The sequence below is a fragment of the Gouania willdenowi genome, chromosome 22, assembly GCF_900634775.1.
Source record: "Gouania willdenowi chromosome 22, fGouWil2.1, whole genome shotgun sequence".
Classification (NCBI taxonomy): Eukaryota; Metazoa; Chordata; class Actinopteri; order Blenniiformes; family Gobiesocidae; genus Gouania; species Gouania willdenowi.
This window is the reverse complement of record NC_041065.1, coordinates 22,474,873-22,489,216: the sequence shown is the minus strand read 5'-3', so window position 1 is coordinate 22,489,216 and position 14,344 is coordinate 22,474,873. Positions and strand designations below refer to the sequence as shown.

Below are 14,344 nucleotides of genomic sequence, written 5' to 3'. Positions count from 1 at the left end.
ATGAAACTATATTTTCTTGCAGTTTAGTGAAACAGGATTATTTTATGTTGTGAGGACATTTTATTAAACTTCTGAACAATAGGAGACAATAATTAGCTACTTTTTTACGAAGGAGACCATATTTATTTACTATTGAAATAATCACAAAAAAAAAAAAAATATTAAAAAAAATAATTTCCAATCATTCGTTTGTAAATTAAACTTTAGAATCAAATGTTCACAACACAGTTAGGGGTTTTGGAGAGCTCGCTGCTCCACAAATGAAAAAGGGTATGAAAATTATGGAGAGAGGACACATGATATGAAGAGTGGGTACACAGATTTGGACAAAAATGCAGTAAAGGGGGTACCCGGACAAAAACAGGTTGGGAACCACTGTCCTAAATGACTTCCATAATGTGTGCTAAGAACGCTATTTCTATCTTCCCCCTGCTATTGTATCCTTATCAACAATTAGCGGTTCTTAAAGATTGATGGGCAGAACAAAAACACACAATGTCATCTCTCAGATGAGATATTTGTCCAAACAGTGAAGGAGCAGACTCACCTGGCTCATTTGCTGACACAGCTGGCCTGACTAAGCGTGCTGACGGCCCGCATATAGCTCTGGTTCCTGGAGCGAAACTTGGGGAATTGTAATTGGCAGAGGGATCCAGGGCGATGTTTGGGTGCCTGTCCCCTGTTGGCTTGCAAGTGGTAGCTCTGACTGAACAGAGAGACAAGATAGACAAAACAAGGAAGTGGGAAGGCAGCCATGTACAAGATGTCTGTAGCAATTTCATTGAACCTAGTTTAACTAATACAGTATACAATCACTTTGGTTAATTGCTATCGGTGCAACCAGATGAAAACAGTTCTTCTTTCAAGGTCTGTGTCTTTCCTTTGGGAAAGCTGAACTATAGGTGAGGTCAGTTATGACGTTAAAGCACAGGCGAGCATCTGTGTTTCTCTCCCTCGCTACACTGACGTACCCTTTGTATCCTTTTGAAGGAAACTCAACATTTGTTATGCTGAAAAGCTCAATCAATGCTTGGGAATGAAGGAATGCAAATCAGGAGCTTGTTAGAGAACAAGCACTTTGGAGAGCACTCGGTGTCAGCCAGGTCAATTAAATGTGCAACCCCTGCAGAGCAAGCCGATTGCTTTGAAACCCTTACCTGGTTAGATATCTGCTGGATAGAAGATGAAAATCAGAACAGAGAGGATGACTGTGTGCTGGAAGAACTATTTGAGTCATTTAAGGAATACCAAGGTGAGGTCCTTGAGATAGAAATTTTTAATGAAAGAAGGATTGGGGGATGAGTAAGCAGAACCTTTCATGAAGATAAATGCTGGCCGCAAGAAATGTCAGTGTGATGAAAAATCCTTCCGGATAATCATTTTAAAGCTGCTGGACACGGGAGGGAAATTTGTTTTTGATAAATCTATCGTGTAGACCTCATTGATCAATAAATCAAAGATTCATTTACTTGAAAAAAGTTAGAAAGTTTGAAATTACAGCTTGAAAGTATATTTTTCCGCTTCACCGTAAACAACTACTTTGTTATTTCGTTCTGATATCATGGGGAATACCGGGAACAAACTACAACAAAAAATGGGGTCAAGCAAATCACTGTCCTCCCTGTCTGGCAAAAAATAAAATACTTCAATGCATCTGATAACGAGACTCCACATCCCACAATGCAATGTGCCAAACTTTTCCAAAAACGTCCAAAAGTGTTTACAAAACATACTTTCGAGCAACAATGTCAACCTTTTTCAATTCCTTTGGAGAAAATGACTTTTGATTTATTGATCTATGAGGCCTATACTATGATTTTATCTAATAAAAAAATATTGTGGATATTTTATAGCTTCAAGTCTAAAGCACACATCTGTGAGATTGTAAAGGGACACCAACCCCGAAACATTCAATAGTATCTGGTACCTTCACTTTTCAGAAAAGTTGCATCTGGAAAGCAGGAGGAAGTCAATCTTCGGAAAATATGAATGACTCCTGCAAATGTGCTGATTTATATGAAGCAGTGAATCCTCATTCCTACAGTGTTTAAACAATCTACTGCCAACATGAGCAGTTTGCCCCAGATGACCTATCATTGACTGGTCTGGAGTATTTGCTCTGCAAGGCGTCCATATTGAGTATGTCAGCATGGCAGCGTGCCAGCTGGCTTCGACATCAGACCACTGCAACATGGCAGCAACAGAGTCAAAGGGGAAGGCACTGTGCTTGTATTCACCTCAAGTCTGCAGCAAATTGGTGATGTAGTTACGCATGTCACTGTTGATTTTATCCAGGCGAAAAGAGCTGTGGGGTAGAGAAGACAACAAAGTTACTGTGTCCTACAAGTCGGATGGACATGACGTGGCTGGGGACGAGTGCTCAGAATGGAGTTTGTGGTGTTGTCAGAATGTTTGCGTTGGCAATCTTTCATCAAAGTGCTGCAAACATTAGGGTGACACGATATGACTAATATGGTCTTTGTGTGATGATAAAAGTGGGAGAAAGTTATTCAGTCAAATTGCCAGTTCAAGGCAATGTCTTCCAAATGAAAAGTGCACACACACATGTAATGAGGAGTGCATGATGAGCTGCATCACACAGTTAGCGCACAAATACAATGTCTACGGGAGATGATATGCTGCACACAGCCATCGAAATATATCAAAAAACCACAACCCAATCCCAGCGTGTAATTTGATTTGGGTAAATGAAGCCAAAAAAAGCAGCGACCTTCTTTTTTTCTGAAGATAGATTCCAATTTGATGATGCGTTCCCACTTTGATGACAAATTTTGACGCGGCACTGAGCTGGAGAAGCCGCGCCTCCAGGAAGCTCTCTGCCGTGATTGACATGTAAACAGGACACGCCCACAAACGTGAGCATGTCAGCGTCCTTCACGCAGTGCTATGTATGTATTTTTTACAGTCCTATGTATGTACTGGCGAACGCCCCCGCCCCCACGCTATGTCTCGTGTTTATAAAGCAGCATGAGCTCGGCTACGGAGTGGGTGGGAGGAGGGCAGGTCGTCCTCTGGGCCCTACGTCACCGTGCGGAGAAGAGGAAGTCTATAGACATGCCCACTCATGAATATGCATAAGTAGGCCACAGATCAGCCTGTTTCTGTAGAGTTGCTCAGAAAGTGACTTTTCAGAAGCTAAAACTCTGGAAAACAGGTGAGTTGGGAAAATAAACCTCAAATACTGTTTTGGGGGTTCTTAGAACAAATGGAATTGATTAAAAACAGCATAATATGGGACCTTTAATTATTGGGTTGGACAATGGAATCTCACACTTGGAAAGTGCTCCAAGAAAAGTACATGGAAACTTGGAGAGTAAAAAATTAAAGGATAGAATAGAGTGATGATTTTAGAATATATCTTGGGCAAGAAACACAGCTTCAAATGTGTCAGATGACTTTTGTGTTATACAAAACGATAGCACAGTGTTCTAACAGCCTGTGAGGAGGAGTTAGGTCATTTCGAGGGTTTCCTGCAAGAAAAGAAATGAGATTATTGAGAACAAGAGCATGAAATGTAGAAAATGTTTCATATGTTGAAAATATTGGGACTTAAGAGAACTTAAGAACTACATGTAGAGAGACATCCTCCAATGTGACCTTTGATAGTGTAGAACTTATGTACAATCCTGCTACTTGTACACAACAAATTGCTGAACTTCCTCAATATAACTATTTAAAAGAAGACAAAATGAATCTCGCTGGAACTTGCTTGGAGTTTTCCTTGACGCTACTTTCACTCTCATTTAAGTTTCTTTTTTAATACCCCACTGTTGTGGGGCTATTTTCTGAATTTGGTCATGGAAGTAAAAAATAAAAAAGAACAAAGATATTGTATCCATCTTGGTAATTGTATACTTGGCTTTCTTTATACAGAACCAACGATTGCTTGAATCAGAGGTGATGGATAGATGGTCATGCTGGTCCTCGCCTTCTTTTCAAAGATGGTTGTTCATGTTCTTTTACAAATATTTAAATCTTGCAGTCTTCTCTGGCCAGGAGTCAGACATATCAGAACAAAGATTCCGCTGCCTTCACATAGACGATACCAAATGAGTTCCCTGGTTAAAACTTCATCAAGGAAAATGCCATTAACACATTTAATTGAATTATCATGACCTTGATGACTGAGAACATTTTCAGATGATATTCACAGAGAAGGTTCTCCATTATGTTTAACTCGGAACATAATTTGCCATTTTGATTTGAACTGACAAAACATGTAACACATTTCATGAACTACCAGAAATGTGCATCCGTTCATTTTCTGACCCACATCTTTCTTTTTTCAGGGTCGCGAGGGTCTGCTGGTGCCGATGTCAAGCTCTCAGAAATGTGTTAGATTGATTTGATTGTGTGGGCAAGGTCAGAACCGTACTATTGACATAAGTAAATGGAATTCACGTGTCAATGCAGAAATCACGAATGAACTACTCATTATACAAATTAGGATAATTATAATTGGATTTCAGTTTAGAGCATCCGACCACGGCAAAAAAAAAAAAGAGTGGGTTAATAATCAGTCGAGGACGGTCACAGCTGTGAAGTGATGCTAGATAAAAAGTGATTTGTTAAACCAACCACTTAGAACTAAGTTGCTCTTTAGTTGACTGTCCTAGCCCACCAACACTGTGTCTGTGGTTCGTTCTTTATCCGTGACATGAACAAAGAAGCAATCTTGTCAAGAGTGACAGAGAGCCTTAACAAAGAGAAAATGAACACAGGTGACACAAGTTGACAGCTTGTCCTCTCTTCAGCATGATTTGCTCCACGGAGTTGTTCCTGTCAAATTTGTGTTTGACCCATCTGAGCACCACAGTGGGACATCGAATCTCTACAAGGGCAGATCAGATCCAGCCTACGCCACTTTAGTCCCGTACTCAATCGTAACCAAACAGGCCCAGTGAACTGTAACAGCATGAGAGCTGACAGGTGGCACTTGGATCTCATCATGCTTGGACTGAAAACAGTAACAGATATGGAAAATAGCAGTCTGGCACCAAGAAGAAGGTAGAAATTGCCACATTTGCAAACAGATGTGACAACCAGATGCCTTGCAGGGCAAATGATATAATACAAATAGCATTTTTTAAATGTTTGTAGATAGATTGTGTTGAGATGAACTCCTTCTAAGGGTTCATAGCGTTCTATTAAGGCATGGTTTGAAAAGAGCTCAGCCATTTCTGATCAAGTAAAATTAATTGGTGCCAGAATGTGTACAAATTATTATTCAATCATCTTTTAAGATTTTTATACAAAGCTCGATAAAAATGGATAAATAATTTTTCACCATTGTCCTATACAGTGTGTAGCAGGGTTGGGGTCAATTATAATTGTAATCGCGTAATTGATTATTAATTACAATCATGGTGAAATTATAATTGTAATTGTAATTCTAAAAATCTGTTGCTGTCGTAATCGTAGTTAAATTGTAATTGAGTTTAACTTGAGTTTAGTTTCTTTGTAATTGTAATTGCCATGAAAATTCTATAAAAAATGTCACTTATAATTTAGCGCAAAACTGGGGAACCATGTTACAGTTCTATGTGCAGTTCTACACATACGCAGTTAACAATTATTAAAATATGTTTCATATCAAGCTTTACCCACATTATACCATTTAAAAAAAATTGAAATTGAGGGGTATACTGACACATTAAAGGCTCAGACGTCCACACCAAAAATATTAAAACCTATTATTTCGTGGATTAGGAAGGCTAACAAAGTAACCAAATATTACCTTTTATTACGTTATTTCAGGCTCAGTGATTGTGGTTAATTGTAATTTAACTTTAGTAACTGAGAACATAATTGTAAGTCACTTCTCGCGGATAAAAAATAATTGTAATTTAATTGTAATTGGAAAAAATGCTCGTCACTGTAATCGTAAATGAATTGTAATTGAACATGGGTAATTGAGAGCATAATTGTAACTGAAAAATGTAAGTGACCCCAACCCTGGTGTGTAGGAATATTTGCATCGTCCCATGAAGTATTACCTCCACTGCATGTATTCTCCATTTGAATCTTTAGATCTACGCTAAGACTCAGTGGCGCCGCCAGCCGGAATGCTGTACGCACAGTGTGGAAAAAAAAAAAATCCTCTCTGCTCCATTTTAAAACAGAAACAGAAACTCAACCTCCCTTACCGGTATATTTTATCTCAATAGAGACATAGTGTGTATTGAGTTTACCTTGTGTTATGGAGATTTTTCTGGTGTTTTGTGAACTCAAACACAAATGCACGTATCACTGTTGTTCAGCCCGTCGCTATGGGCGGGCCCAGTGTAAGCATTTTGCGCCCACTGACTTGCGACAGGTTTTATTTGTTTTTATTTTTCAAAATAGAATAATAGCTATTTTTTGGGACTGTAAGCTTGCATTTATTAGGGGGCCAAGCCCGCGGGGGCCAGGGAACCGCGTATGTAGGAAAATATATCTTACATCTATCATATTATATATAAACATACCACTGACCACACACCAGATCTGCAACGCTTAAATACATTTGTCACAATGTTTTAGTAAAACAAAACATTAAATTTCAACAGCAGTATTTAACTTTACTAAGTACATCTTTCATATGTATTTATCTTTGTGAGTTTGAATCCTGGAAAGTAAATCAGATTTTAAATGGAGCTCATTGGTGACTAGAGCTCCTGAGGGCACCTCACATGGTCCATGCGGGCTACCTGGTGCCCATGGGCATCATGTTGGTGACCCCTGGTGTAGATCTTCCACTGTGACTTGCATAAAATAATCCCTAAATCATATTTAGTTGTAGAGTATGATATCATGACTTGGGTCTGCTGTTGATGCTTGTCAACACATTTGTACCAATGACATTGCATCTCCTAAAGTTTTGTATTAAAAAATCTATCTATCTATCTATCTATCTATCTATCTATCTATCTATCTATCTATCTATCTATCTATCTATCTATCTATCTATCTATCTATCTATCTGTCTATCTGTCTATCTATCTATCTATCTATTTATCTATCTGTCTATCTATCTATCTATCTATTTCTCTGCATTATTCATATGTTTATGTGATTTCCGTTAGAACAAGTTCCAGACTTCAGTTGAATGCAACAGTACTTTTGAAATTATATTGATGATATCAAGCAGCTTCAAGGCTCACGATCAATTTCAAATTGTGCCATCAAGAAGTTTCTCCGAGGTGACCATATTATTGTCCGTTTCTGTGTTCACGGAACTATCAAGTCCGCTCAGTTAATGATACCCATGAGGACACTCCTGGAGTTTGAAATGAATGCGCCAACAAACCTTTTCCTGCAGAGTCAATTACACAGCAGCTACCGTCAATGGATCCAGAGGCAAGGCTGCACAGCCTGATCCTACCTGGTCAATATCTCGCTTGCAGCAGAGCCCAGCAGACTCATCATCTAAACACTGAGATAGCCATTATTTAAAGAACCTTGGAGTACAATAACTGCCACTAATAGCACTTCCTTTTGTTGCATCCTCATAAATCATTCACTGTTTACAGCTATTCAGTGAGGGAACGCTTTGGAGTGTCTCACCTATCCGAGGCACCTGAAATGTTTCATCATCACTTGATAGTTATGGGAAAATGTCTGTATAATGACAGCTATTATGATTACAATCCATATTCTTTGATTTGTCTTTATGTGTTCACTTGAAAGGATATTTGGCCCATTATTTCAACATAAACTACAGCCATCCGATAGTAAAAGCTATTGTTTCACGATCCCAGCTGTCTTGCTCACTTTTCTTGTCATCCACAGACAAGCACTCTTGAAATGTGACATCCTTTGTCCTGTTTGTTTGTGTGTTTTATGAAGGTGAAAAACCAGACAAACAAAAGCTTTTGTGGGTGTTTCTGTCTTTTTTATATATATATATATATATATATATATATATATAGGTTTCTGTCTTGTTTGGTGAGGTAAAGGTAATGTGCAAAACACATTTAAACCTAGAAACAATCTCCTGATCTAGGATCATTTTAGTTGTTTGACACAAATTGCTAAAAGCGGATGTCCTTTGTATTCCAAGAAGCACGCTGATGATAGGGATTGTTTGGAATCAATGGACTGTCAGAGGGAAGTGGTGTGTAAAATAAAAACAAAAACAAACAAACAGTCCACTGATTCAGTTCAGCACCACCAAGCTTCGGCATCCCGTCTCTACAAGACCACCTCCTGTTCATTTGGACTCAGTAAACCCAGTTGTTGTCAGGCAGACTGATGTAATATAACAGCTGACCTGTGTCTTTTTTTTCAAAATCACACATGGTGTGTCCTCTCCTCCGCTTAATCAATTTGTAAATATTAGAAATGTGACTTAGCGCAATGGGTGCAGTTAGAGAAGACTGTACAATCCCAATGAGAAAGAGTGCATTAGGTCAGTCTCCCTTTGTATTTCAAGCTGCCCATTACTGAAATATATTATCTGTAAATATTAGGGACACTCCCACATATAATTCATTTAAAACCCAGCTAAGAAAATGGCTTTTGAGTAATCAGATCTGCAATCATCAGCCCCGATAGTCATGAGTTCCATTGTATTTTATTTTATATTTATATTTAAAATATGTATTTATTGAAACAGAATTATATATTTTCAGTAAGGTGAATTATAAAGTTTTATGAATGTTTTTAGAATGTGACAGTTTTAAAAAAATTGTGTTTATTGTGGATAGATTTTGTTTTTAGGGTGACTTTTAACAACTCTTCAGGGACAGCAAATGAAAAATAGCCATTAGGCTAACTCTGGTACATTTACTGTAATGTTTATGAATGTACATTGTCCCTGTCAAATAAACATAAAAATAAAAAAAATAAACTGTGTCCAGCACCTATTGTTATTTACGACTTAAATAAAGCTATTTGTTTTTTTATACTAAACTGTTTTAGTGTTAGTCTCACCTTTGGGAGTCCAGAAGCTCCCTCGGTCTGATGATGGCCTTTACCAGGGCGTCTGGCCGCACTGATTTCTGAGGTGACGTTTTGGGGCTGGAATCTGACTCTCCACTCTCCTCATCACCCATGGCTTTAACGTAACTGCTGCTTCGCATTCGACGGCAAGGAATCTCATCGTCTTTGCCACTACCGGGATAGCCCCCCCACTCATCCTGTGGAACCTGGTGGGTAGAAGGAAGGACAAGATCAGAGATAAAGGTTATGGTAGGGTTTGTGCTTGTGGCAACAGTCACACTTTGTACATAAAGCTGCATAACAGAAAAAAAAGACATTTAAACATTGCTTTTGTGTAACTTTAAAAACTTTACTGAAGAAAACATCAGTTTGGAAAAGCAGTGAGGCAGTCATTTCCTCACAGCGTGAAGTTTTTGCGTCATTAAGACAGAACTTGTTTACTGATTCGTCTGTCCTGTTAGTGTCCTCAGGTCCTTTCAAAGCTGCAATATACAGTACCTCCTGCTCCAGAGGTAATGTCCCATATGAGGTTTCTTTCATGTGTTCTTCATATTGTTTTTGAGCATCCTAATTTAAATTTTGCGGCTCTCTGCATCCAGCTTGAAAGTAGAAAATCTTTGTGTCTCTGATGTGGTACCCTTACCTTAAATTCTGTTTTTGACTATGACTATGACAACTTCCTCTATTATCTGTCAAAATAAAGGTCAACCATCATCAGCTCATATACAGTAGTTCCTTCATCCTTTTAAATGTGACAGCGCAGTTCTTTTTTCCACACATTTCTGTCTTCCTCGTCAGACGCCCTGTGAGAATCCCACCCAGGGTTGATTCTTCCTCACATCCTCAGTAAGAGAAAATAGACAATGGAGGGTAAATGTATGAGAAGTAATTTCCCAAAGCATCCAAAGTGTCATCAGCCAGCTCAAGGGTCTACATATAAGATGTGCAACCACAATAAAAATTAAATACAAAATCTCATCATCAGCTTCGGGAGGGAAATACTTTATGGACAAAAAAATGTTGCCCATATAATTCACAAAGTGAAGAGTTACCGAAGATACAGTGAGTCAATAGCTGGGTTTCCATTACTGATTTTCGCAAATTAAAATTGTTATTTCTAAATGTCGACAAAGTATAATTGAGCTTTGAATGTGTTTCCATTAAACTTTGCTTTGGGCAGGAGCCTCGAAACTCCCGTGAAATCTCATCCTGCGAGACTTCGCTGCAGAAAGACGGACGCTCCAACCCTCCTTATAACACTCTGCGTTCCTTTGTTGTTTCATGTCTAATGTATGACGGTGTAACGTCTCAGTTTCCTCTTCTGTCTACACATACCACGTCATGTTTTCTCAGAGAGAGGTATTTTTTTTTTCGAAAATCAGGTGTTTCCATTACCGGTTTTTAATTGCGCTATTTAGGTTTTGCGCATTTCCAAGGGTAATGGAAACGCAGCTACTGATTAGTACAGCGAACATGATCGATAATCAGCAAATTTGCTATTAAAAAAAATAACATTGCTCGTCCTTATAGGCAAAGCAAGGCAAGGCAAATTTATTTGTATAGCGCATTTCATACACAAGGCAACGCAATGTGCTTTACATGATCAAAAAGTGAAAGAGAAAACATTCAACAGCTTATAGCACCTGACAACATACACAAGAGATTCTGAAGATTTTATTTCTAATCAAAAGCAGCAAAAGTATCACACAATCCCATGCTTGTATCACTGCTTTACATGCAATTTTTAATCACATCTGCAAAAATACTGTGAATTTATCATTTAACCATGACTGTCTGTAATCATGACTCAAATTTAAAGCTATATAAGACCATTCCAATCTTCATTCCAGGCTCACTTTAAACTACTATCTATTTTATGAACCTTCATCCAAGTTAATGGACAGCCGTTTATCCTCTATAGAGTCTTCCAGGACAGAAGTGTGCATGCTTAACTGTTGAACGGCAATCATTAAACTTCCCATATTATTAAAGAACTTTTTTTTTTTACCTCTCTCAAGAAAACCATAAAACATTTTTTCATCACACGTTAACCGATTTGAAAGACTCCTGGATCAAATCCCTGCTTTAATTACAGTTCGCTCCAGCCATTTTCATAATGACTTTACACAGACTTAGGCCTTGAAACAGGGTTGTTCTGAGTTTTAACTGTCCTGTTGTCTGGCTTGCAGCTAAAAACCTTGACCAAATGGCTGCTTGAAAGTATGCAAAGTCTGCTCATCACCATTATTATTGCAAGAATCCAAATAGGTGTTTTTGATGCAAGTGGAAAGCTGCCCTCCAAAGAAGCCAGGCAGTGCATGTTGCAATTTTCTTCCACTTGTTAAAACGGATAATTGAGCATCCAGACGTCAGCGCTGCCATTATCCCATTCAGTGTGAGAACATGGTGTCTCACTTTCCGTGCTCTGTCTTTCCTGCAAATGAAGTGAATATTTTTTAGGCTTTACACCAATCTGATCGGCTAAATCGGATCAGCTGACATTTTGCATTTAATGCAATTAATGTGATCGGCTGTAATGTCTTAATTCGCCGATCTGATCAGTGACGTCATTGTCGTGATGAAACTTTCGGTAGATGCTCTCATTGCATTGTTTTATCGTCTCATTTACACCAAAGAATGGTTTGCTTTACGTGACACGGCTTTATTTCAATTGCGTTTGTTCACAAAGGTGAAAACCTGTGAGCGAACGGCTAAAATGTTGATCGGTTGGAGCGAAGTGGCTCAGCAATGGACGTCTTCCTCAGCCTACTGGCTCTAAAAGCGGGGGCAGCATCTGCTGTTTGTGTGTATTATAGTGTTTAGTCATCTAAAAAACTAACATTTTGTGTGTGTGTCTCTCTCTCTCATTCACGTGTGTGTGTCTGTGCTAGACATTAACTTAAATGAATTAAACTCTTATTCAGCTACTAGCAGTGTTATGAACACTGCTAGTAGCTGAATTGCACCTGTAGGTTATATCAGCATAATTACATAATAAATGAAACAAATGCCTCGTCTACTCTAATGTTCATTTGAACTGTTCTTATGATTATTTTTGTATGTAATAGTGTATTTCTATTGACATTGAGTCTGTTGCTAAGACATCAGTCTTAAGGTATAAATCAATTTTAAAACAGGCCAAAGCCATGATAAAAAGAGCACTTTTTTTTTCTTCGCCGGAACGCATCATGTCACTTAAGTCTCACTCTTGTCATTTTCTGAAACTTGGCAGCCCTGAACTCGTAATTGTACCAGATTACTTTTTTAAAGTAACCCTGTCTGCTCCGGCCTCACACGCTCCCTCACTCCGCACATGGTCGAGCGACTAGGGCATTCATTTGCAGGTAAAGGGTCACGCACCCACACACAAACTGACAACAAATGTTATGTTCATGTCCTGCTTGGAAATTCCTCAACTCTTCCACTCGCTCACAGTTACAAGGCTGCGTTTAGGCCCCGAAAAATGGTCCTGTTTGATTTTCTTTTTTTTTTTTTTTCTTTTTTTTTTCTTCACCTTGTTTGCACATGCTGTTGAAGGTTAACACTACAAGAAGTGCAATCTTTTAACAGCAATGCATATTTTATTATTGCAATTAAATAAATGAATTTATTTCATTGCATAATTGTGACCATCACCAGCCCTCCCTAGGGAAGGGTAAATACTTTATTAAAGGGAGGATGTAAAAGAGAGAGGGCAGTGTTACACCAGGGTGAGGGGGGTGGGGGGGGGGAGTTAACAGGGAGGAGGGATATAAGATAGGAAAACGAATGGGTGGGGAATAATCAATAAGTTTCAAGTGATGTGATGTGAAATTGTGGTTGTGTATATTGTGCTTATTGTTGTCTTATCAAGCCAGTCTGGTGACCAGTGTGCGGCTTAGGAATAATGGTGGTGGCTGTGAGCAGAGGAGGAAGTGAGTGGAAGTTACATAAAACAGGTATTTGGGAACAACGTGTCTATGGTTGAGCCCAGTATGAGTGTTATCCCACAGCCCGAGGCCAGTGCGTCCATGACAAATGTGATTCCAAGAGCCGCTACTGCAAAACCCATGAGCCGCCCCCGGGCCCGAAGAAGCAGTCGGGCCAGCAGAAAGAGCGAGAGATCTAGGGGCCCCCGGCGACCACCCCACGGCCAAGCAGCCCCCCGAACGCCCCCAAGGTCCCAAGCCAAGAGGCTGCCATTGCCCCCCCATACACACCCGAAAAGCCCCCAAGGAGCCAAGGACTCAGCGCACCACGCCACCGACCCCAACCCCCAGGCCCCCCAGCCCCCCACCCCCCCACCACCACCCACACCCCCGCGCCCAGCCCCCCGAGGGGAGGGCCCAGAGAGCCCCCCGCCTGTTTGATTTTCTGTGAATTTGTATCAGGTAGTACTGAAGGAATTTGGTCGGTACCTAAAAAAACCGCACCTCAATTCAAATGATCCGATCGGTGATCATTTCTTTTAAATCCTAATCATTTTCACCAGAGGAAAAATCAATGCAGTTCTCTATACACAGGAAACCAGGGCACCCTTTATTAAAGCAAAAGTTGATGCCCCCGTAGTCTATGCATCACCTTGAGAGGCAACCAAAGGAATACAGATAATATGCAGCTAAATTATTCCACATACCATGATCAGTCAGTACCATGACTGAAAGGAATAGATTAGGGCTCTTCTCTCCAAACATGCCATTACAAATCTTGAACAACACACAGAAGTGTCATCATGTGACGCTAACAGCTTTCCCTATTGAACATGGTGAGGCAGCTTCATAAAGCCTGCTGTGCAAAACTCACCCTGTCCCATAGTAAAGCATCAGTTATGACTGTTCAGTTATTACACAAGCTACCCCATGTTTTCTCTTGTCTGTGCGTCTTGTTTGCTTTGATTTTCTAAAAGATGATGGAAATAGGAATTATTTATAGTATGTTCATACAATAAGGCCAGGAGGGGGCAGTATATGTTGATTTTGCACTAAAATATTACAATTTACTGACACCTAACATTGCATATCGGCAGAATAAGATGTTTTTTCACTTGTAATTATTTTAATTTGTTGTGTTTGGATTCAGGACTATGTAAGTACATTTGTTATACTTTTGGAATATAAAATATTTTACGTGCGAGCCAAACAAATATTTTAGCTAGCATAGCATATAACTAAAATAAACAAAAGCCACTTTAATTAATACTGGGAGTGTTTCTGAGGGATAAACACAGATGGTAGCAACTGCTAGATACTACATATAATCCTGGGAAATACACAACAAATAATTAGGAGATTACTGTGCACATAGCATTTATTTATTTATTTAAATTTATACAGTAAATTGCGCATTTGATTATTTTGGAGGATAACTGTCAATCATTGTATTTAAATATGTAGAGAACTGACAATAAGTCATCACATTAGGA

General features: G+C 39.2%; 1 protein-coding gene across 6 annotated transcripts in view; it reads right to left on the bottom strand.

Annotated features, from left to right (window-relative positions):
- Positions 1-14,344, bottom strand: part of dlgap2a (discs, large (Drosophila) homolog-associated protein 2a) — a 156,701-nt gene that overhangs the window by 6,893 nt on the left and 135,464 nt on the right. For 3 of the 6 annotated variants that reach the window (XM_028438945.1, XM_028438947.1, XM_028438946.1), the window contains 2 exons: positions 8,935-9,149; positions 548-702 (listed from right to left, as the gene is read on the bottom strand). In XM_028438945.1, coding sequence (XP_028294746.1) covers positions 548-702; positions 8,935-9,149 — 370 coding nt within the window. Of the gene's footprint in view, positions 1-547; positions 707-2,237; positions 2,306-8,934; positions 9,150-14,344 lie in introns of those variants that run through there. The other 3 variants (XM_028438950.1, XM_028438949.1, XM_028438944.1) reach the window with 3 other exon arrangements.